The sequence below is a fragment of the Phasianus colchicus genome, chromosome 7 (genome assembly GCF_987193195.1).
Source record: "Phasianus colchicus chromosome 7, bPhaCol1.hap1.1, whole genome shotgun sequence".
Classification (NCBI taxonomy): Eukaryota; Metazoa; Chordata; class Aves; order Galliformes; family Phasianidae; genus Phasianus; species Phasianus colchicus.
Window position 1 is genome coordinate 31,867,690 of NC_143442.1, and position 22,951 is coordinate 31,890,640.

Genomic DNA, 22,951 nt, shown 5'->3' on the forward strand with positions numbered 1-22,951 from the left:
TGTTGTAGTCGATGTGAAGAGAGTGCTGTGCCTGGAAGTGAATTGGTTGTTATTTTGAGCTCCCATTATATGTGCTGAGCATCAGTCTGTGTGTGTGCTGTGGTGCTGCAGTTGTTGGTATTGTCCCCTCCTTGTCCTCCTTGACAATTGCCATTGTGACCATAGTTTTCCTCATGCAGGCGGGTATTTGTTTGGAGCTTTGAACGCAAATGTAGGCAGTGGTGCTTAGGAACTTTACGATTTTGGTTTTTTGAAGTAAAACCTTAGAAGTATTTTGTGAGAACTCTCCGAAGGAAAAGTACTTTGAAGGAAAACTCTTTGGAGGCAAAGCACAGGAAACGTTCTGAACCTGTTTTGTGCGCACGCTAGCAGGTGACGCGAAGCCAAACGCGGGGCTGAGAGTCGCACGCCGTCCAAAGGAAGCCGAGGCTCCCGGCCGCCAGGTGCGCTCCCCGCCGGACGCCGCTCGCTCTCCGCACGGCGCTTCCTCTCGGACCGCGCTCTGCGAGGGGCCGCCCTCGGGCACGAGCAGCGCGGCCCCGCCGCCTTCCCCGCTCCCCGCCCGGCCCCTTTGTTCCGCCCGGCCCGGCCCCGGCCGCGACCCCTCCCTGCCCGCCCGCCCGCCCGGGGGCGGTGCCGGGGTCGGGCCGAGGCGCGGAGCGGAGCGGCGGGCGCGGCGCTCGGCCCCTGAGCTCGGGGCCGTCGGCGGCATGTGGCGGGGGCTGCCGGCGCTGGCCCTGGCCGCGCTGCTGCTGCTGGGGCGGGCGCCGGCGGGGCGGGCGGCGGCCTGCGAGCCGGTGCGCATCCCGCTATGCAAGCCGCTGCCCTGGAACATGACCAAGATGCCGAACCACCTGCATCACAGCACGCAGGCCAACGCCGTGCTGGCCATGGAGCAGTTCGAGGGGCTGCTGGGCACCAACTGCAGCCCGGACCTGCTCTTCTTCCTCTGCGCCATGTACGCGCCCATCTGCACCATCGACTTCCAGCACGAGCCCATCAAGCCCTGCAAGTCCGTCTGCGAGCGCGCCCGCGCCGGCTGCGAGCCCGTCCTCATCCGCTACCGCCACGCGTGGCCCGAGAGCCTGGCCTGCGACGAGTTGCCGCTCTACGACCGCGGCGTCTGCATCTCCCCCGAGGCCATCGTCACCGCCGAGGGCGCCGGTGAGTGCGCGCCGTCGGGCCGGGGCCGCCCGCACAAAGCCCGGCTCCCGGCGGCTTCTCCTCCTCTCTCCTCTCCGCGGTCCCGTCCCGTCCCGAGGTGGCTCCGCCGCTCGGGGGAGCCCGAGGTGACACCTCCCGCGGGGCAAGGGCAGCGGCTGCGCCGGGGGGCTGCGGGAGCGCTCCGTGGGGGCTGCGCGCTGCTCCGTGCCTTGTGCTCGGCTCCCTGCCCGGCCGGGGGCTGCGGCGCTTGGCGGTGCCGGTGAGAGGCGCCCCGCAGAAATGTTAACTTGCGGTAGCGGCGGAACTGGAAGTTAGAGCGGGGCGGTGGGTGGCCGTGTCGTGCGAGATTTGACCCGTACGAAAACGGTGATGTTCTGAGCCGGAGGCGGCCCCGCAGCTGCCCCGCGTTCTGCCTGTAGCTGAACCAAGTCCGCTGCTCTGAGCCCCGTCCGACTCTCGAGCTGCAACGTAGCACTTGGTGCCGTGCCCTGGTGCCTCCGACTGCTGTAGTTATTCTCTCTCTGGCCGCCCCGCTCTCACCTGTCCTTCCCCCCACGCTGTGTGCCGGGGATGCCTTGCTGCTGCCCTGTAAGGGCTGCTGACCTGCCGGGCTCTTCAACGCCAAGCGCCTTTCTCGGCAGAGTTGAGGTGCTTTCAGAACTGCCTTAAAAATGGACCCAGAGAGAGCGAGGCTTGGCAAGCCTGCAGCGATTTGAAAGCAATCACATTCAAATCTGGAGGGAGGAAGTTTGGCTAAAATTGCCCCCGAGTTACCTATTCCTGAGGACCTCAGCAGTACAATGACCTCTTTGAGGGATTCCAGTGCCGGATCCATGAACACTCTCTTTCAGTGAATGAGAACCTGATGACATTCTCATTTCTGGGCTGAAAATGTTGAACCGATGCATTATGTACCAGACTGAAAGAATCCTTCTTGAGGGAATGAAAATGCCCCTTTAGAGAGCAGAAGGAAAGATTCCTGTTTGAGGAAGAGGTAAGGTGAATTGCAAATTCAATTCTCCAAATGGAGCATCACAGCCAAGCAGAAGACACCAAGAGCAAGCTGCTTAATGACTTGAATACAAAATGCTGCTCTTGCTTTATCTCCTGAACATTTGCAGACCTCACGCTGTTTGCAAACAACAGCTAATAGAGCAGGCAAAACTATAAACCCATTTGCAATGGGCTTTTTTTTGTAGAAGAAGGTGCTTTTATCTTTCAGAAGTTCAATCTTAATTTTTCATTTTTCCAATGGAGTCTGCTACCTGCAGAGTAAGACTTCCTAATCGTTTTCTGTCCTCCCAAGGTCTCCATGTCATTGCTGGTGAGGATTGATGTGTCTGCCTGATCCCTTTGGTAAGGTGGCAGCCTGAAGGGCAGCACACTCAGATGGCTTTTGTGGTTGGAACAGGGTTAGAGGTGAGGAAGCTAACTCCTTGTCCAATACCAGACTGAGATTTTGATGAGCAAGGTGCTCCTCTGACCTTCAGGGCACACCTTGTTAGAATTCCCTCTCACCGTCACATCTTGGCTCTTAGAACAATGATGCTAAGTTGAAGATGAATAGAAGTTCACTTGATATTTTTCTTTTGACATCACAGTAAGGATGGTAAGATTCCCTGTTAGTTATCCTCCCTTTGCCTGCTGGACCTGGGCTGTTGCTGAATGAGGAGAAGCTGTGGTTGGCAGAAGCTGTGGCAAATCCCAGAGAAAAGTTCACTGTTACTGAGGCTACACATCCTGTGTGTCTCCCAAGACTTCTTTCTATCTGCAACACCGGTTGATGGGCCTGTTTAGGGGCATTCTCTTAGCAGGAATGAGGAGGTATTTGTGTCTTTCTCCTTATGTTGCTTCTAGGCTGATTACATGTTGAAGATACGAAATAAGCATTGTTATGTCCACGATGGAGAAGCTGCTGAGGATAGTGCAAGTACTTTGTTTAGGGCTCAGTTAGAGGAGAGTTGTGCAGCCGGAGTTAAGAGGCAGTGAACCCCCTGGGCTTGTGCTTGTCTCCAAACTTGAGCAGGGCTGCTACACCTTGCTGCTGGCCTGCAGGTCTGAGGGCCACCTTCAAGCCAGCATTCCATGGGAAATGTATCATGTCTTTTATTTTGCACCCAATAAGTAACCAAAGTGACTGTGTTAATTGCTGATGCTCAGATGCACGTACACGTAGGCCTGTGTGCTCACTCTGGTTATGTCTCTAGTGTTGTGTTCATTTCCAGTTTTGAAGAGGGAACTGGGCACTGTCCGTACCAGAGGACAGATCCATTCGTTGAATTTCTGGCTCTGCAGATGTTAAGATCACACTAAAGTGTAGACATGGTTGAAAAAACGGGAAAAAACTCTGTATCTTGTTGCTTACCCAACAGGTGCAGGAGTGACTTCACGGTCCTGGATGTTTCCTTTGGGAATTTTTGAGTGGTGCCTTGGTAAAGACAGTCACATCTCACCATACCTTATTTTCTTAAATGTTTAGTTGCTTCTAAGCAGCAATATTTACTCTCTGATTCAGTTTGTAGATAATCCAGATGCATCAGGGTACCTGGTTGTGCATATGTGAAGCTCGTGCATCTGACTCCCTAGGAGCTGTGGAACTCTTCCTGCTCCTGTCACAAGTTGCTCTGTGACCAGTTGTAAGTGCTGATGGATTTCAGTACTAGACAAACTGACCTCTCTGCTGCACCAAACCACCTGCTTGTCACTGCACATACTTTATCCTTTTGGCCCAGAATAGGAGCACTCCATATTAAAAGTTGACATAAAAATGGTTTGAAGGCATATCAGGCTGTTAGTGAGATGCTGGAGAAAAAGGAGACATCATAAACATGTACAAAAAATGTCAGAACCATTTTGACTGATTACCATAAAATAGTGGATTAGAATTCTGCCTCTTTTTAGAAATATAATCCCTTAAACATTAAAGAACATGAAATATGATTTAATTGATGGAGACTTGTTCTTAAATCTGAAATGAAGCTGTGGTTTCTCTATGTAGTCCAAGTCCTCCACAACTGCTGTGTGCCCAGTTGAAGTTGTTGTAACCCAGAACTTGAATTTGGTACTGTACACCTAAAAGCAAAATAACAGTTTCCCAAGCTCATTTTTCACACGTTGTTGACTTTCTGAATCAGTGGTTTCCAAACTCAAGATCAAATTTGCTCTGACTCTTGCTTTGCCTGTGTCTGCTTATGGCAGTCCAAACACACAAAGGAGGTAGGGGGAATGGTCAGGGCAGTGCAGAGGATGAGCAATTATGCCCATCTTAAAGTTGAGATTTGTTTGGGTTGTTCCCTCAAAACTGCAGGCAGTCTCATTTCTTAAAGAACAAAAAAACTGCATATTGTGAGCTTAGAAAAAGTCCATATTAATGAGAATACCATTGGTCACTTTGACTACATTTTTACTTCAGTTTATTTGCCTTTGGAGACTTGAATTCCCCAGGATGGCTTTTTTTTCTTTTTTTAATTTTCATTATGTGATCAGATAAAATACATAAGATGTATGCACAACATTAAGTTTTACTGAATTGCTGCTGTTTCCCACAGCTCTCATCCAAATCTGTGGTCCAGGAATTGTTGTTTTGTGCACTTAATATGCAAGTGACTTTTACTATCTTTGTTAACTTTTTCTTTTTTCTTTTTAAATAGCACCCCTGTTAAGAAATATTAATTAAAACAGCTAATTGGAAAAATCAGTTTGGACTTTTTCCCCTCACTCTTAACCAAAATTTAATAGGAAGCCTTTGAATCGAAGCTCTGGATAATATTTTCTCTTTGGCAACCCTGCTAATCATCACTGACAGTTATTTCTTTCAAAAGATTGTTTTGCATAGACAAAACTTGGCAAAGAGATCCTCTCAGAAGAGGAGTAGAACAATAGGAAGTCAGCTGCTTATTTTTTAAAATAGCTGCTTTTTTTCTTTTTCTTTTTTTTTTTTTCTGTCTCCCTGGAGGTCTCAGCAGTGTGTGGATAAGCCTGATGGAGAGGTCCTGTCCTCCAAGATGGTTGGGGTGAGAGGATGGCATATCATGGTTCCTTATGCCTCTGTAAGCTGGTGGCTTCTGGTAGGGCTGGCCATGACCACCTTCCTTGTCCCTTCCCTGGTAGATGGGAAGTGACCAAGTGGTATGAGCCTTGTGTGGTTGTTGGCCACAGAAGAAGTATTGGGAAGTTGGAAGATTTTTCAAGACGTTGTACAGTGGTGAAAAGTCTCCAGTTGCTTCTATAAGCCTGCACTTCTCTCTCTCAGTAGAAACTGCTCATCTCTTAACATATGCAAGTGCCCAGAGAAAGATGAACATCACTTTAAGGTCAAAACTTGCCTGTCCCAAGACCTCAAAAGTAAGATTAGTCGTGATTCTATGATTCTATGAAGTGGCACAGTGTTACCTGTTTGCTCCTCCATCATTCATCAACAATCGCTATGCACTGACCACAAATGCAGAGCACAATATATTGCACACCTCAGCCTGAACTCAGAGAAATTGTACTAATTTATATGAATAGCTTCTTTGCACACAGCTGAATTGCTCTCCTGTTGCACAGCCAGCTGTTATGTTACATATCCATAACAACTGGCTTGGGGGTTGGACGAGTGGCCTTGGCAAATGAAATTGGTCTTGTAAAGAAAAGAAAAACCTCAAACCAATTGAGTTATGTACCTAGAAGTGGAAGAGAACATTTGGTGGAACACAGTTGGGTTTGGTGTTTGTTTACAGTGGCAGGTTTATATTACACGTTGAGTGTTTACCACCCTTGCTGCATTGGTGTTAGTTTTGAGGATGGTTCTTCAGCCAGTACAAACGAGTCGTGTACTGGTAAGTGCAGCTGGGGATGTCTGGGGCTCTCTATTTACAGAATCTGTGATTCAGTGATAGCCCCTGCTCCTAAAATGCAGTCCACACATCTAAGTTCTTCAGCTACGCCAAGTATCATCTTAACGTGTATTGCAATACCAGCATTGCTGTATCCAAGATCCCATATGGATACAAGAAAGACTTTGTATGATAACCAGCTTTAACATCTGGAAAAGGTGAAGAAGCCTTTAGCCAGACCCACTTAAAGAAGGGGATTTTATTTAAAACCTATTTATTTTCCCATTTTATTTGTCCTTCTCATAAAGTATGCTATCTCTCTTCCTAGTCTTGTTTCTCATGTGTCTTTTTTTCTCCTTATGTTGTGCAAGACTACAAGTTAACATACACATATTTTGTTATCAAATATATTTATAAATCCATTAAATTATGTGATTTAATAAAAAAAATAGATTTAAAATTTGAAATGTGAGGCACATTCTACATACCAACGTGTCTCAAAGCAGTTCTTTGGAAGTTTGGTACAACAGTTTTTTTTTTCCCTTCTATTCTTTATCTATCCTTCAAAATAATCAGCATGTTCTTCAACATGCTGAGGAACAGGGGAGGGTCTCAAACGTTAGTTTGGCATTTCTTTCAGTGATATGATTGTGGTTGGTTTGATTACTTCAGTAACTGAAAAAAGCAAACCAAAAGCAATTTCTCCTTCATCATCTTATTAAATGCAAACTCTGTGTGTAATTTTTAAATTCAGCAAATTCATGCCATAGATTTTCATCCTAAACCTGCCAGTCTCTGCACCACTAGAAGCAGGCTATTTAATATGGTTCAGCATGTAACATTATGTGCAACATTAGGGTGAAGCTCAGGTAAGAATCGATCACAACTCCGGCAGAATCAGGCTGGCTTCTGCATCTTTACAATCTGCTTATTTATTGAGTTTTAATATATTAAATATCCGAGGAAGATAAAATGTCATATGTATATGTGTTGAAATAATCTGATACTAAAAATGCTAACATTTTTTTAATGTATTTTATGAATCCATGCCAGATTTCCCAATGGATTCTAATAATGGCAACTGTAGAGGCACCGGCATTGGTGAGTACATTTTTCTAAAACTATATAATAAGCTGTATGAGCTCGTCCTTTTAATACTTAATGAAGAGCAGCACTAATTGATGCATAGATATTCTGCCCTATCTTGAGATCCTGTAGATTGTGCTTTTGATTTGTGCTTATAGCTGTCAAGGAAGGGTGGGATTTGGGGCTGCAAAGACTGTGTACTTCTGACCAAATCAGTTGTACAATTCAAGTCGAGGGGGCTGTGCTGATTTCACTGCAAGTTTTTTCTTGAACAGTGAGAATGATCATTACGTGGGGTTTCCTCCCTACTGCCTCCCTACTACCAGAAATGTTATTTTCTCTCCAGTGCACCCAGTTGTTTTTCCATGCAGAACTGAAAATGCAGGGAGGACAATAACACTGTATTCGTTGGCAGACTTCTGCTAGCATACCGCTATGAGTTTTGATTTAACTGAGAAATGCTTACTGAAATGATGAGAAAGAAAATCCCGGGTCTGTAAACTGCCAAGTGACATAGTTGGGATTGGGTGCACCAAAATGAGTTTCTATAAACTTATAAATACCACTGTTGTTAAGCTGCAAGGAGAGCAGAAGTGAAGTTGCAGGTGTTCACAGTCACGTGCTGCAGGAGCAAAGTGAAAAACAGTTGGACATGTAATGTTCTTGGTGTTATGTGTTTTAGCCAAAGGGGGCTAGATTCAAGCAGACAGATTCAGTACAAAAGGAAAATTATTTCACTTTGCAGCAAGTTGGTGAGTACACCAACTCTCTCAGTCATTGGAGGTAAAAACATTGAGGATTGTGCTTTACTATGACTCTCAGATTTTCAAATTAAATTCCAGCTTCTCTGCAGATAATGGTAAAACTCAGGCTAACCTGAGGAAATGGAGCCTGAGACCTTGTGAGGCTGTTTTTATTCCAGCAAGTCTCCCGCTGTTTTTACTTTACTGATTGGTTTTGTTTTCCCTGAACAGAGTGAAATCAATCTCTTGAGTGTCACCACAATTCACAGGCAATGAAAAGAAAAGCAAAGCCCAGTTTGGTAGCTAACATTATAGAAAGGTGAATTTGTTGCTTAAGCAAGTCAACTATAGGTTTTCTTGAAATTTATTACTATTCCTTTGGAATTTTTCTTCCCCAGCTAAAGTACATGCTGATGTCCAGTTTGCTAACCTGAATATGATTGGGCAATGCAGAATTAGATACCAAGTACTAACTTCAGCATTGATCTTCTATCACCTTATATCAAAAATATTAGATGTATCTTCAGAACTGCTTGCCCTCAGGGATGTGGAATTGAAAAATTGCATTTAAAAGAGAGTGAGGATGAACAGAAAAGGTGCTGGTGAAGAGGAAGGGTAATATCTTTATCACTAGCTTTTTACTGTTGGAACACAGTTTGTGGTTCAGTGCACCACACCCATTTCAGCTGACTTTTCTGTCTCTTGGAAGTAAGCTAGATATTTGTATGCTTCATGACATGCTATTCAGGCCACTTAGAAAATTTTCCAGGCTTCTTTATCCGCAACTTAAAATGGAAGCATCTGCTAGGCTTGAGCATTTGCTTAGACTGTGCATGCACAAGTCTTTAAGATGACATGTTTGTAGGTAGTGATTATAGCAGAAAACCTTCCCTGTAGTTCCTTTATTTTGGTAATTTACAGGGAGAAGTTTCCCATGGAAAGATGTTGAGCATATGTTGGTGCTATGTTGACATGTTTTAAAAAAGACTATTTAATGGCAGAGTCAGCTGAGATCTCAGTCCTAGGTGGTGTGAGCATCTGCTGTCTGCCTTGGTGCTTAGGCCCTAATGGAGTTGTGGTCCCTGAGCTCTTCTGACAGGTTTGGAGGGGGGACAGTCAGGTCAAATGGGACTTCCCCTTAGAATGAAGAGTCAGTGAATTTTTACAACACAATTTTTCTTGCAGCCACCTTTTTTGAATGTTCCCCTTTGCTGGAAAATGCTCAGAAACATGCATCAAATAGAGTTATGTTTTCTAATACTTGCATCATGTTCCATTTGAACACCACCATCACAGGTGGTGAGAGAGATGAGTTGCTTATCACTCTGCATCTGGCTTTAGAACTGACCTTGGCAAGTGCCCTTGTGCGACTTTTTTTGTATTCCTAAGTAGTAATTAGAAATAATGCATCATTATGTAAACTTCTGTAGTATATAAATTTGAAAAACACTAGAACAACTAGAAGGTACCCCCATCATGGATGTGTGCAGGACTATCCATTAATTCTAGAACAAGTAATAAAAGATACTCATACTCCCTTATTTTTTTTTAAATAGGGAAATATGAGACTATATTTTTGTCCCTTAATTTAGACTGTTTTTTTTTTTTCCTACTTGTGTCACAGAGCAAGGAATTGTAGAGCAGGAGAATGTTAAAATGTAAAACTTGTTGAATATGAATGCCAAGATGCCTGCATGAGTGTGGGTCAGAGCAGCACGTCTTTTATGGCGTGTTTCGAGGCAGCTTATAAAATGGGCCATAATTTGGTCTAAAGTATGCATGAGCTCCCACAGGCAGAAGGGAAGCCAAAAATCACTTCCCTTCTCAGCCTTTATTATTTTAACACAGTTCCATACAAAAGCCTAAGTCTGTAGGATACTATATATAGGATCCTGAGGACATGTTTGAAATTCAAGGAAACAATATCCTCTTCTTTGGAGATGTTCTCCTCTTTCCTGTATTTTTTTTTTAATTTTTCAACTATAAAAATCCTCACAGTCCAAAATAAATGATAATTTTCAGTACTCTATAACCATCTTTTTATTTAATGCAGAAATCTTAAAAAGAAAATAGAAATTATTTCCCAAACTCTTCACAGTGGATTTAACTAAATAACTGGCTGCATGCATCATTATTTTAGAACAGTGATGCATAGAAATAGGCTGTGTTAAGTCTTCTTTCACTTAAATGCTGAGTGAAATGCAGCCAGCAGGCAAGACTGGATATTTAGGACACTGAGTATGAATGAGGACACCTGAATTGCACCTTCAGCTCACCTCCTCTTCTCTGAATTGCCACCTACAGTGGTACATTAGAGTAGATGATCACATACACATGATACTGGGACCTGTGGTTGGAGAGGGGTTGAGGCAGTGGGCTTGGGGGGAATTTACCAGTTCACTGATTCTGACAGAGCCCACCAAGCTCTACTAGTAAAAATAAATAAATAAATAAATAAGTGGATATTTGCATTAGAATATTTGGCAGTAAGTTAATGACAATATGGGTCTGGGGCTTCAGCATTAGCACTTCTGAGGTACTAATGAAAATGTTGTTACATGCAGTACTGTTTCTAGCTGTCTGGAACACTGCTGGGTGTGCTGCTCTTCAGCACTCATTCATTTTGTGTTTTGAAGGTCATCCTGCTGGAAGAGCTAATAATTTCCCATTTTTAATTATACCTAGGGTTCTGGATCACAAACCCAACCGACAGCAGCCTAGCTTTGTTGTTAGCTGTGTCCAAAGCACAGTCTTCAATTGTACTCAGGGCTGAGGACACATGGTGTAGGTAGATCAGAAGGCTGATCGTGGGAGCCTCTCTGCATTATTCTTTCCAAATTAGAGAGCAAGCGTGCTGGTGGAACCATGGTGGGATCCTAGGCAACGTTGCCAAGAAACTGCTGAGCTTTCCTCCTTAGAAAGTGCAGGCTGCAAGCATCTGCTGAGTTTTACACTCGATGAGGTGGTTGTTGCCACAAACCAGAGGTTCTCAGCTGCTGGCTCTACTGTATGCTGGTCAATAACTTCATTCCTCTGGCTCTTCTGGTTTTCAGTCCCACCGTCCGTAATACAGACTCATGAGTAGCTCCTTGTTTTAGTTACACCTATGCAGTCATTTGTTACTGAAGGAATTTTTAGTCCTCTATAATTTCTTAAGGGAGTAGTCAACACTTGAGCACTGCCCCTCCTTAAGTTGTTTCAAGTAAAATTAGCTGGGAAAATAATACCTAGCTGAGAATTAGGTGAGAAAGTAATATGTCTGTGGCAAAAGAGCCTGGCTTCTTGTCTTTATCCCTTTCTGCTAAGTGGCTTTTACCATAACACTGAAATCCAGTCCCAGTGTCAGGTGGGTTTTTTTGCAAATCCTGAATGAGTCCCCTGGCCAGGCACCTTTCCCTGCTTTTTATCCACCTAAAAGTTGTGTACTGCGTTGTATCAAAGCCCTGTGTTGGATGTAGGCCTTTACCTATCAGTTGGACCAGCATTTTAGATGAAGCACCGATATAGCGTGTGCATGAAAAATGTTGCACTGGGATATTTTACTTGTAGTGAACAGTACTTGCAAGATTGACGTCTTTGTCTTGTCATTGTACTGTTGGAAGAAGGAAGTACTATCTACATTTTTTGACTCATTTAATTTAAAATACAGCACTTGTTTGAGGTGTCTTCTTTAGATCGAAATAGTTCAGTTGGAGCGAACCTTAAGAGATTATCTAGTCCAGCTGTCTGAGCACATCAGGGCTAACTGATAGCTAAAACATATTAAAAAGGGCATTGTCCAAATGCCTCTTAAACATTGATAAGCATGGGATCATCCACTGCCTCTCTAGGAAGGGTGTTCCAATGTTTGACTACCTTCTTGGGAAGAAAAATTTCCCTAATATCTAGTATGTACAATATTTAAAAGGTTGAAGTTCCTTTTTTTCAAGGCCATGCTTAGAAGCATTCAAAGCAGAAAGCCATTTATCTCTTGGTCTTACCACCTTCTGACATACTTGAGCCATTGATTGTATCTCTTAGACATCTTCACATGTAAAGTTTTTTTGTTGTTATGTATTTTTGTTTTCTTTTTTTAAATAAAATTGAATCACTTCAGGTTTTCTCCTAGAAATAGTTGAGATCTTAAGGACAGTTTTGCAACACTTTCCAGCAGAGGAGACCCTGTGTTGTTTAATATTTAACTTCTCTACTATAAATAAGTAAATTCAGTGGCGGGAAATTCTTGTTAGGTGTGATTTTGGGGAGGTTGTCACCGAATGTGGGCTGCTTTCTTTCTAAATAAAAGTTTCTGTTTTGTAGAACGCTGCAAATGCAAACCCATAAAAGCTACCCAGAAGACCTACCTACGCAACAATTATAACTATGGTAAGGACAGCTGCATGGCCAGCTCCCAATCATTTTAGGAGATCGCTGTTTATAAGCCTACAGTCAGAGAGTTAAATAGGACTGGGAAAAATGTCACAAAAATAGCCTATGGTTTCAATTACTGATGGTTAATCCAGTAGGACTTATTACAGAAGATGTGGCCTGAATCTTTTCCAAATTCAAAACTGAGAGTGTTTATAGAAGGATAGAGGGGATTAGCCTAATATGTTAGTACAAGAGTGTCTTTGTTGACGTTGAGTGCTAGTTATTCCAGTGTCAGCATGGGTGTCTGGGATTCATGCACTTTTTTAGTGTGAAAAGTCATTTGTTAAAAATGATACTGTGGGCTCCTATGCTTGAAATTCCTTTTGAATTTACAGTTTTGATGCATTCTGATTTCATAGAAAGGGATTGTTTTTGCTAATTTTCATGCCTAAAACCTCACCGTGGCCTCTAACAGGCATACTAGGCTTTTGCTTTTTTGTGCATCGCAGCCAGCAATGAATGACTTTTTGACTGTTAGCTTGTCCGTACAACCTTTAAAAGTGCTCTGCGTCCTCTATTGTCCAAATCACCCTGATCTTCTAGCATATCAGGTCCACTGTTACTTTTCATAGACTTTAAGAAATTAGGTATACAAGGAGTTTGTTATCTGTAATGGAAAGGATGCCGTTTGCAAGCTGTGAAAGATGCAGTATTCTCTGTGAGTGACCACTGGATTTGCATTTAGTTCACTGGTCACTGTGAGAGAGCCAAATATCTGTTGCCTTTGAAAGGCAACTTTCCCTCTTATGCAACTTATGGCAAAAAGAAAGAGCAAGGAAAGAAACAATTAAACAGGTCACCAGGTCAAGATCGGGAGTATTTGGTGTTCATAAGGAACAGTGCAGATTGGTGCTGGGTCAGTGGAGAGAGGATGAAAAAGGTAAGAACCTGTCGTCCAATAGAGACAGTGATACAATAAGCTTTGATGCATTTTCACGTCTCATGATAAGATGAGCGTGGCAAATTAAGTTCAGATATCTGTAGTGCAAGTAGTCAAATAGAGAATAGTAGCATGAGGCAGAAGGAGAATGTACAAAGAATGAATTAAATATATGAAGCGGGAAGAGCAAAGAGGAGGGGATGCTAAAAATCAAGCCCAAATGTAACAGAACACCCTTACATCTGGTATGTAATTCCTGCTTGTGACTCATTCTGTTTTGAAATGTACTGAGCTGCCTGCAGCCTCTTGCTGAAAGATGAAGTAGTGAAGAGCTGGGGGCAGGGGAGTTACAGAGTCCAGCTGAGCTTCTGATAACAGACCGTACAAAAGACTAATCCTAGAGGTCATCAAGAATGGCCCAGGGGCGACCTGTATTATCTGCTGCTGTTAACTATACTTTTTGCTACTTCTTCCTAGTCATTCGGGCAAAAGTGAAGGAGGTGAAGACTAAATGTCATGATGTCACTGCAGTAGTGGAAGTAAAGGAGATTCTCAAATCTTCCCTGGTGAACATCCCAAAGGACACTGTAAACCTTTACACAAACTCCGGCTGCCTCTGTCCACCGCTCAGTGCCAATGAAGAGTACATCATTATGGGCTACGAAGATGAGGAGCGCTCCAGGTAACTCTTGCAGCATTATCTTTGAGGTGTTATTTGTTGTTTGTTCTCCTGTCCATAGAGATTGCATAGTCACCAGCGAAAGCAAACTTTGTGACACTCTGCATGGCACTGTAATAATATTCTCTACTCAGAGGGATTGCTGAGAGCCACAAAGCTCTGCAGGCACAGAGGCGTGATTCTTGCATGTATTGGGTTCTATAAGTCATACACGAGTGCTGGTAGAGTAACAATTTATCTCCTTCTATAGGTTACTCTTGGTGGAAGGCTCCATAGCCGAGAAATGGAAGGATCGACTTGGTAAAAAAGTAAAGGTAGGAAAATAGCTCAACAAAAGTCAAATATTGCAGATGCCATGGAACAGCTACTGAAGTTTTACAAAATGAAGGAAAAAGACACATGCTAACTCGAGCTAATTAATAATAAGTATCAAAAATTAACATGGCTTATTATGTTATTCCGAAATACGTGCCAAGTAGTGTAAATGGATAGCAGTCAAAATCCTCATCTCAACAAAGCAGACCACAGAAGTGTTTTGCCTTTGTGGGGAAACTGTCCCTGCTGCAACTCATTTTGGAATTGTAACATTAATGAAAAAAGAGGGCTTTACAAGTGTTGTCCAGACTAAGTCAGAATTACACTTTCCAGATTTTAGTATTCTTTAAACATAGTTAGCAAATTTTAAATATAGTTAACAAATTGCATGGGTTAATGACTATTCCAGATTTGTCCCTCTTGCTTAGATATGGAAGGTACATGATAAGGAAGTCTTGTATTTTACATGTAATAGCCAACTGGCAGCAAGGAGCTCAAATGGAAACAATACATGAGTGTTTTCTTGAACATTTTCTAATTTTAGTGTATTCTAATGTCTTCCATGTTCTGGAAGGACTGCCTTTTTATGCTTTGATGCACAGCAGACTATTGGCTATTTCTACATTTTACACAGATTTCTCTTATTTTAAAACAATTTCTCATCTGTTGTCTTGACACAGTGGTTGTACTTGTGCAAACCAGTCTCTTCTGCTGAATGCTTTCTTCAACAGTTTTAATGGTGACTGGCAGGAAAATATTGTTCTCATTAGAAATACAGGATTCTCTGTGTAAATATGGTACATCCACAGCGATTACATGAGTGAAAAGATATGGGGATTTTATTCCAAGCTGTTGTTTGATTTGGCAGAACTTTCTGAAATCCAGTGCCATGGAATAAACACCAGGTTGCTGCTGCAGGCTGATCTCTGCTCGGTCCCAGTTCGGGGGTGGCAGGGTGATATATGGTTTCTTTCTTGGGAGCTCACATATTTTCTAGCTTATTGCACAGCTGGGATTGCCTTCTATCAAGCACTGGTTTCAGTCCAATTCAGTTGTTTTTCTGTCCAGTACTGGCTTCAATATGCAGAGCATTTTTGTGGTAGGTCTAGTGCCTCAGCACTGAAGAGGCTAATAGATAATTTTTTTTTATAAAAAAGCAATACCTAAACTCAATTTTTTTCCCTAATCATGTGATACTTTTTCATTCTTGCTGTACTCTCAGCTCTTGTAGCTATTGATACGTAGCTTGTGTGGATAAAGATTTTGAAGGTCTTTGTGCCACTTTGTCAATGACTTCTGGTACAGCAGTAGTGCTTGTATCAGGAAACTAGTTGAATAAATTAAAGTATAAGGTATAAAGGACGAGAAATTGCTAATTAGGAATTTGTGACATTTATGATTTGGTAACTTCAGGCTGTGTTATGTTACTGTGGGACAGAAGCTGATGAGAATGTTGTTCACAGTTGGAGAAGCCTAATGATGGCACTTCTCTTCTCATCCCAGTCTCAGTTTTTGTAAAGCATCATCATTTTTTCCAGTTACATTTATTATGCCTTTTTGTACTGCAGTTGCTATTGCCTGGAAAAGATAATTTTAAAAAAAAGCACTTGATTATTTTCCCCAGCTTCCCCAGTGACTGCACAGGTGGCTTCTGAAGACTCTGTACTGTGCCTTGCCATCAGCCCCTTCATTCACAGAATGTACTAAACCAGGCCAGGAAATGGATGCTCCTCTCTGTTGGAAATAATAATTCTTAATAACCTCACATTCCTCCACTGAGGCCCAACGCAGGGTTTTGTGATGGCAGCAGCAGTGACTTTTGTTGTTGTTTGTAAAGCCACGCAGTTACCATATTTGTCATCATAATAACATTTGTTATTTATAAACTCTTAACATCTTCTGTCATCTTTTTGCAATTCCTCTGCTTTTCGATATGCAGCGCTGGGATCAAAAGCTCCGCCACCTGGGCAAGGGGAAAGGAGAGCCGGGACAAAGCGATTCGGCACCGAAGACTGGGAAGGCCAGCAATGCCCGGCAGGCTCGCAGCTAGATGTGAAATGCCCTACGCCAAAATTCAGTGGACTATCTGTCAAGACTTCACTGTTGGAGCAGCAAAGGAGAAATTGCACTATTGCACGTTATATTCTATTGTTTACTACAAAATGTTTTAGCTTATATTAGTTTTTATTCTCCCTCTTGTTTTCTACCTTTTTTTTTTGTTTGTTTGTTTTTGGATGTGTGCAAGCTCTGGAAATAATATGTTCTTTTATGTTACTAAGAACTGTAGAAAACTGCCTTTGTGAGGTGTGGGAAGGTCAGGATATGCTGAAGTTGCCATTTTAACTCCCAGATCTTCTAAGTGGGTGAACCTGTGCAAGCAGGAGATCTATTGCAGCCCATCATTAGTGACCCACACCAGCTTCCTTGGCTCAGTCATTCTGATCACAACCTTGGTTGCTGCTTGCAAACCTCTTTACTGGGCCGGGGTTTGTTAAGTGCATACGTTTTTATTTGAAAATATAAGTGCCATATACATACACAGGTTAGAGTCACATGGCACTTCTGGAAAAATTATGAAAAGACAATTTTTTGAATTCTCTGGACCTTGTAGGAAACCTTATGTAGTTCTGCCACAGCAGAACTTTATTTATCATACACTTCTTCTCTTATAATGGCAGTTTCTTCTTCTTTTTTTTTTTTTTTTTTTCCTTCTTTCTGCTGAGTTGTAGGAATAGACTGCCTTACCAGGCCTGCTTCTCAGTACAGGTCTGCACTTTATCATTCTGATTTTCTGGTGTTATTCTTCAATCAGTGCCTATATAAACAAGTGTTCAATACTCAGTAAAATACGTCCAATAAAAAAAAATAAATTGTAGTTGTCAAAATGGACCTTAGCTGACATTTGAACCAACATCATATTTTTATATTGCTGTTCAAAATATAAAACCCTAAATCCCTTCCTTTTTGTGCTTTTATAAAATTCTTTGCAGATAGTAATAACATGTTTGAAATTAAACACTCTGTTCTTCTGTTTTTCTTTTCTCTCTTGCTTGAAAGAAATTAAAATGATGTAAATAAAATAACAGTTTTCTCCACTGTAATATACAGAGGGGAAACCACTCTGCTTACGATGGCTGTTGGGCTTTCAACTATGAGTATTTTCCATAGCCACCTGTTTTCCTGGCTCACCTAAATGCACTTGGGCTGCCTCTTGTTAGCAAAGCAGTACTACAGTTGTTAGGTTGAAAATGTGCTGGTAACAAGTGCATCCAGAAATATTTGGGAATATTTATAATAATGTCGTTTTAAGATTACATTTAATAAGAAAGGTGCTGGGGCAAGTTTTCCAACAAGCAGGATACCAAGTAAGTTGAAAGATAGATCTGTTTCCTGCAAAACTCAAAATCTGCGTGGGTTGATTTGTTGTTGTTGTTGTGTTGGTTTTTGGTTTTGTTTGGTTTGTTTTTGTTTGGTTTGGTTTGTTTTTTTTTTTTCGTAGTTTGCAGTGGGATTTAAGTCTTCAGCTGGTTTGGTGTTTGCTCAGAATATTGCACGGGCTGGCTCAGGAACTGTGGAAAGGCTTTCAAAGAAGAAGCTGAATTTAAACAAAAAAATCACATCTGGAAACCTTGCTCTGGTGTATTTTGGACATTGTAGTTCGTTCTCATCTACTCTATTGGTTGGTTCCTGGCTTTTTCAGGCATGCTGTCAGCAAGCAGGTGTATGCCTGTGGTGGGTCAGAGCAGATACATCAGGATGAACATCAGTACTGTGGCAGCAAACTGACTTGAGGAGTGAGTAAACAGCAAGTCCTATGAAGCCCATTGCCAGTATTATCTATCATATGTACTTATTGGGCTTTGGACTTTTTTTTATAAAGCAGTGAATAGCAGGCAGTTCATATGAGGAGGAAGGATTGTTGCACAAAATGTCAAGAAAACTGCAATTCTGAGTAATCCTATTTTCTGTTGTGCTCTTATCCCCATACTCAGAGCTTTCTTAAGAAAGCTAAGAAGTCTGTAATTTTGCACCCCGCTTAATTCTCAATTAGAGATTAATCTAATCTATCAAATAATTTATATTCTGTGATGTGAAAATGTTTTTGTTTTTCTCCTCAAATCTCATTGACCTTTGCCTTGTGCTGCCCCTATCATTGCTTCAGAACTTCAGTGCTAAAAGGTAGCATTTAACTCAGATTGTAAAGGTCCTCCTCCCCATCTAGAATCTGCTCCATTTGTCTCTGGAAGACACTTGTGCTTCATCTTTTAATGCCCTAGCTGTGTCAAAGGGAAAATAAGGCTTTCTGGGGACAAAAGAGGAGGAAAGCAGTAGCTCTGTTCATAACTGGTTTCTGGTCAGCTTTAATGTTTTATTTGCTAGGCTTGAACTCATGCCCAGTCTTTGTGTAATCAACAACATGATGACAAGAAAGTGAGACAGCTGTGTTTAATGCTGTTAACCTCTGCTGTTGTGCATTTCCAGCAAGGACAGTGGGCCACAGTGACATCCTCTGAAGGTGAGTGAAACTACTACTAGTGATAGCAATCTGCACCAGGCTGGTGAGGACAGCTGGTTACCTCATGCTCCTGTTCAGCTAGGAGAGCAGCTGAGAGTAAGGGCAGCCTTGTTCATAGCTTTTGTGCCCATCACATCGTGTCTTTGCTGGTGAGTCTCTTTAAATGGTCATCCGTGTGCTGGAGAGAGCTATTTTTCCTCTTTTTCCCAAGATCTCTTCTGTAGCAGTATAGAGACAACATCTGTCTCCTAATCCTTAATTTTTATCTGCAGTGAAGTGGCTTCATGAGTCATTGTCAATCTACTGTGAAAAACTTTGTGTCTGTGAAAGACCTAAAGCATTTGGTTGTTTCAGTTGAAAATACGTGGACTTTCTTTTTCAGGTTTTTGGAGATAGCACTAAAATTGCGTAAGAGAAGTGCAAACAAGAAAGCATGTGTGACAGCCAGCTTATTGGCTGTGTATAATGTGGTTGTTTTACTGGGTGATGCACATGCCTATGCATGCACATGTGACCAAGTGACATGGGATGTATGGAAGGACTGATTGAAACCATGCCTTTCCCACATCTGGGTTATATTATTCCAGCAAGCAAATATGCAGCCCCAAATCCCTGTGGATAATTAGCCTGACATGTTGCTTATCAGAAGGCACCCTTTCCCAGCAGAGCTCAGCAGATGAAAAGATGGGGGAGTATTGAACACCAAAGATATTTGTGAGCCATGCCTAATTTCTGATGGAGGTTCACTCGTGATGTTAATAGATCTGCACAGAAGGTGCTGGCATGTTAGAAATAGTATGAAAATGACACACCTTCATTTCAGCCTGTGTATGATTATTTTTATCTGTAATTCCTTCTATTAAAGCCAAGAGTAAGCAGAATCTATATGGTGAGAACAACTTTCATGTTTATGTGAATGAGAGTAGCGTGGTTCGTTTTTACAGCTTTGCAGAGAGAGTTCCAGGAGAAGTAGGAAGAATAAAGGCCTCTTGTTCTTAGAAAGTCTGTTCTGAGAAAAATCAGGATCCTGAGAAAAATCTGTTCTGCCAAATCAGGATCCTCAGGCTGTGTGCTGGGGAGGCTCAAGTGGAAAGAGAAAATGTCAGTGTGTTTAAAGAGAGGGTAAGATATGAAAGAGTACGACTGCATAATATCAGTCAACTAGAATCAGGTATTGTTCTTGTTTTTTTAAGATTTGGGTGCATCGAGCATGAGAAAAAGTAGTGGTTGAGTTGTAATATCAATGATGGAATGAAAAATGGCTACACCAAGCTTAACTTAAGAATGACTGTAGGGCCAGCTGGGAAGTAGCTGACTGCAAAGGACCCCAGCCTAGAGGCTGCCAATGTCAGCAAATTAAATTGCACAACATGCAGGGTGAGATGCCAAAATCAATATCCTGAAGTTTGTGGTATAGAGTAGGTAGGTAAGTTAGTGAGATAGTAAGAAGGAATGAACAAATTAACATTACATATATATAGCAGGGCAGCTAGTACAGCTGGGGATGCTTAAATCCAGCTGTACAGGAGAGATGTGCTGGCTACCATTGCTTCTCTTCACTGATATGAAATAAGACCAATACCATGGCAGCTGGTAGTGCCTATTCCTAGTAGTTTGCAGACAAGAAGTTGGGAATTCCACATTGTCTCCAAGTTCTCTGGCAGCACTGCTGTCTTCAAACAGATGTGCTTTGCTTTGCAAATGCACATGTATTTGCAATGCAATAACTCCCCATTCTATAGAAATCATTCTTCAAATCCTCAGAGAAGGGTTTTTTTTCCCTCCTAAAGGTATTAACAAGATTATTTGGTTATTCACTTTAGACAGTGGTGCTGGATCACTGAGAAATGCAGACTGGTGATGATTGCTGTGTTGCATGTGACACATGGCTAGCATTTTCTTTCCAGATCTGTGCTTTGCAAGTCTTCAGTAAAATTAATAAAGGAAGGAAAGCAAAATGTAAACATCCCTGAAATGCAGTTACCCTTTACTGGTGATAAACAAGAGAATTAGATACATCGGAAATGTTCCTGGATGTCTGGCCTGGAACCACTATGGATGGAGCTTTCCAAATGGGCAGTGACTTCAATTTTTGGCTCATGCTGAAGAAATCGGTACAGATGCAGAATTATCTCAGCTCTGTTACTAACAGTTTTTTTTTTTTTTTTTTTTTTTTTTTTTATGGGAAGCTTCTGGGGTTATGAAGTATGGAAGATGAAGAGTTAGACAGGGAAACACAGTATCAGACTCTAAAACTAACCATCTCAAGGTGGGAACCTGAAGATAGGAAAGACAGGATTACAATTTCTCAGGGAAGATAAATTCATTCATTCCTGTAAGTACTTGTGAGAGCCGCTGCCGAAATGCTGTGCAGCTGATAGCTGCAGCTTTAGTAGCTACTGGTGAAGAGAGCCGTTAGAAAAATCAGGATCCCATCGATGAAATAAAGAACGTGTTTCTGTATTACTAAAGGCAGCATCACACCATTGCAGATCAACAGTGGACTGAATATAAGTGTTATCAATAGCTTTACATTTAGGACTTTCTAAATGTTGAATGCTCGTCAGAGCAAACTTGACATTCCTGTAATGAAGACTTAGGGTTTGAAGTAGATGAGCTGAAGAAATTTCGATGGCATCATCCTGTATGGTCTGCTGGGAAGACTGAACCTATCTGTCCCTGTGTGGACAAGTTTCTGTCCCTGGGAGTGTGTCTACTTTTGACCTTCTCTTTGTGCTGCTGAGGTAGGGCAATGTGCACTACTTGTGCTCTAGACTGAGTCTCCCTAACTGAACGTTGTCCACGAGGACATGAAAAGCCAGGATCCTCAGTTCCATGTTCTGGTCTCCATCCCATCAAGGGATTTCACACAGATGATGAAAGTCAATCTGCTCTCCCTTGCTGTCATCATTTCCAGCCTAAAGGAGCCTTTTCCCCCAGAAACCTTGCTCAGTCATCCCATCTGACGTTTCCTGAGGCCTTCCTTTCCAATACAGGCTTCCCTCTTGTTCACTGCTGGATGCTGGTTTTGCTTTTTCCCTTGCAGCTCTCCCTTCTCTGCTGCCTCTTAGCTTTCTGCTCTGGCTTCTGCCTGTTTCCTGGCTGCTTATCTCCCTTTCTTCCGCTCATTGTCTGCTGTAGCCCTGTTTCTACAGCTGCAGCCATCCTCCCACTGCTGGTTTTGGGGCATCAGGGACGTCTGCTCCCTCCCTTCAGCTTGCATGAACTTTCAAGGTGACCTGTGAGTACTGGTTACAGGGGAATGCATGTGTTCTTCTGGGAATTTAACAACCAGACTCATCTGGGGAATGGAACTGAAATGTCAAGGAGATCTTAGTATGTTGTTGACACTCACAATTTAATGTCAAATTCCTCCCCTCTCAAATCACCCATGAACGTGCTGGAGCTGCTGCATGGAAGGACTAACTTCTCTTTGCCTGTGTGAGTGGTTAAATTTTCTTCTCTAGCTTTACCCCTGGAAATCACTGAATCTGAAAACAGGGCATAATAAACAAGAGAACAGCCATAAACAGCTGATGTTTAATATTTCAGGCTATGTAAGTATGCAATACTGAGTATCTCAGCTCAGGACTTACAGTTTGACAATGGAAACCTAGAGAAAACTTCAGCGCTGTGGTGCCCAAAGTACCTCAGCTGATACCTAAATCTTGAAAAGCACATCACCCAGCTTCCTGAGTGCAAAAGTCCAGCACAGACTGTTCTAAACACACTACTTAGGGGGAAAAATGATGTTAGGAGTTTGCCAGTTGAATTTCAGTTGCTTTTAGCACATTCATTCTTGCTCAATGTCAGTAGGCGTTTGCAGCTGGAAGGAGGGCCAGCTCTGATGAGCACTGGGGAGGCTCCTTGGGATAACTATCCTGCTGCAGAGAAATTCCCATCAATCCAGTATGCATCAGCTGGATCCCAAAATGTTCTTACGCATTCCAGATATTTCTGGGAGGAACTGGGAGAGCCAAGATGTGAATTTTACCTTAAATGGCCCTGGAAATCAGTCAGGCATTTTGCCCTGCCCCTGCTTAAAACCACATAGCAAAGCATATGCAAATGTTGATGCCCACATTCTTGTCCTTATCCTGAAAACAGGTTAGCTCAAAGGTCTTTAATCCTTGAATTTTCATGCCAAATCCCTGGTAACCCCCTCTTTGTTAATTCCCAGAGCACTGTTTGACTCCCTTCAGCTAAAATTCTTTGTAGCTTTTGATGTCCTTTCTAATTATTTGCATTTTTGTCTTTTTAAGTATTTAGGTGACTTTGGAGCTTGATTTACATTTGCGGCCAATGCTTTGTGTGTCCTGCTGGTTCATTCCCCTGGACTAT

The 22,951-nt window shown here is 42.4% G+C and overlaps 1 protein-coding gene and 1 long non-coding RNA gene across 5 annotated transcripts in view; one reads left to right on the forward strand and one right to left on the reverse strand.

Moving 5' to 3' along the window:
* LOC116235929 (uncharacterized) overlaps nt 1–22,951 on the reverse strand; it is a 125,592-nt gene that overhangs the window by 70,381 nt on the left and 32,260 nt on the right. The window lies entirely within an intron of this gene.
* Nucleotides 682–20,324, forward strand: FRZB (frizzled related protein). Its single transcript, XM_031604388.2, has 6 exons — nt 682–1,164; nt 7,035–7,082; nt 12,110–12,175; nt 13,578–13,782; nt 14,030–14,093; nt 16,034–20,324. Exons 1-6 carry the CDS (start codon nt 711–713, stop codon nt 16,142–16,144), a joined length of 948 nt encoding a protein of 315 aa, XP_031460248.1. The 5' UTR covers nt 682–710; the 3' UTR covers nt 16,145–20,324.

Bases quoted from the DNA above. Each gene is read 5' to 3' on its own strand.
- FRZB (XM_031604388.2), top strand. From the start codon at position 711: ATGTGGCGGGGGCTGCCGGCGCTGGCCCTGGCCGCGCTGCTGCTGCTG. The intron at 12,176-13,577 runs GTAAGGACAGCT...ACTTCTTCCTAG, and splicing joins ACGCAACAATTATAACTATG to TCATTCGGGCAAAAGTGAAG. The intron at 14,094-16,033 runs GTAGGAAAATAG...TTCGATATGCAG, and splicing joins GACTTGGTAAAAAAGTAAAG to CGCTGGGATCAAAAGCTCCG.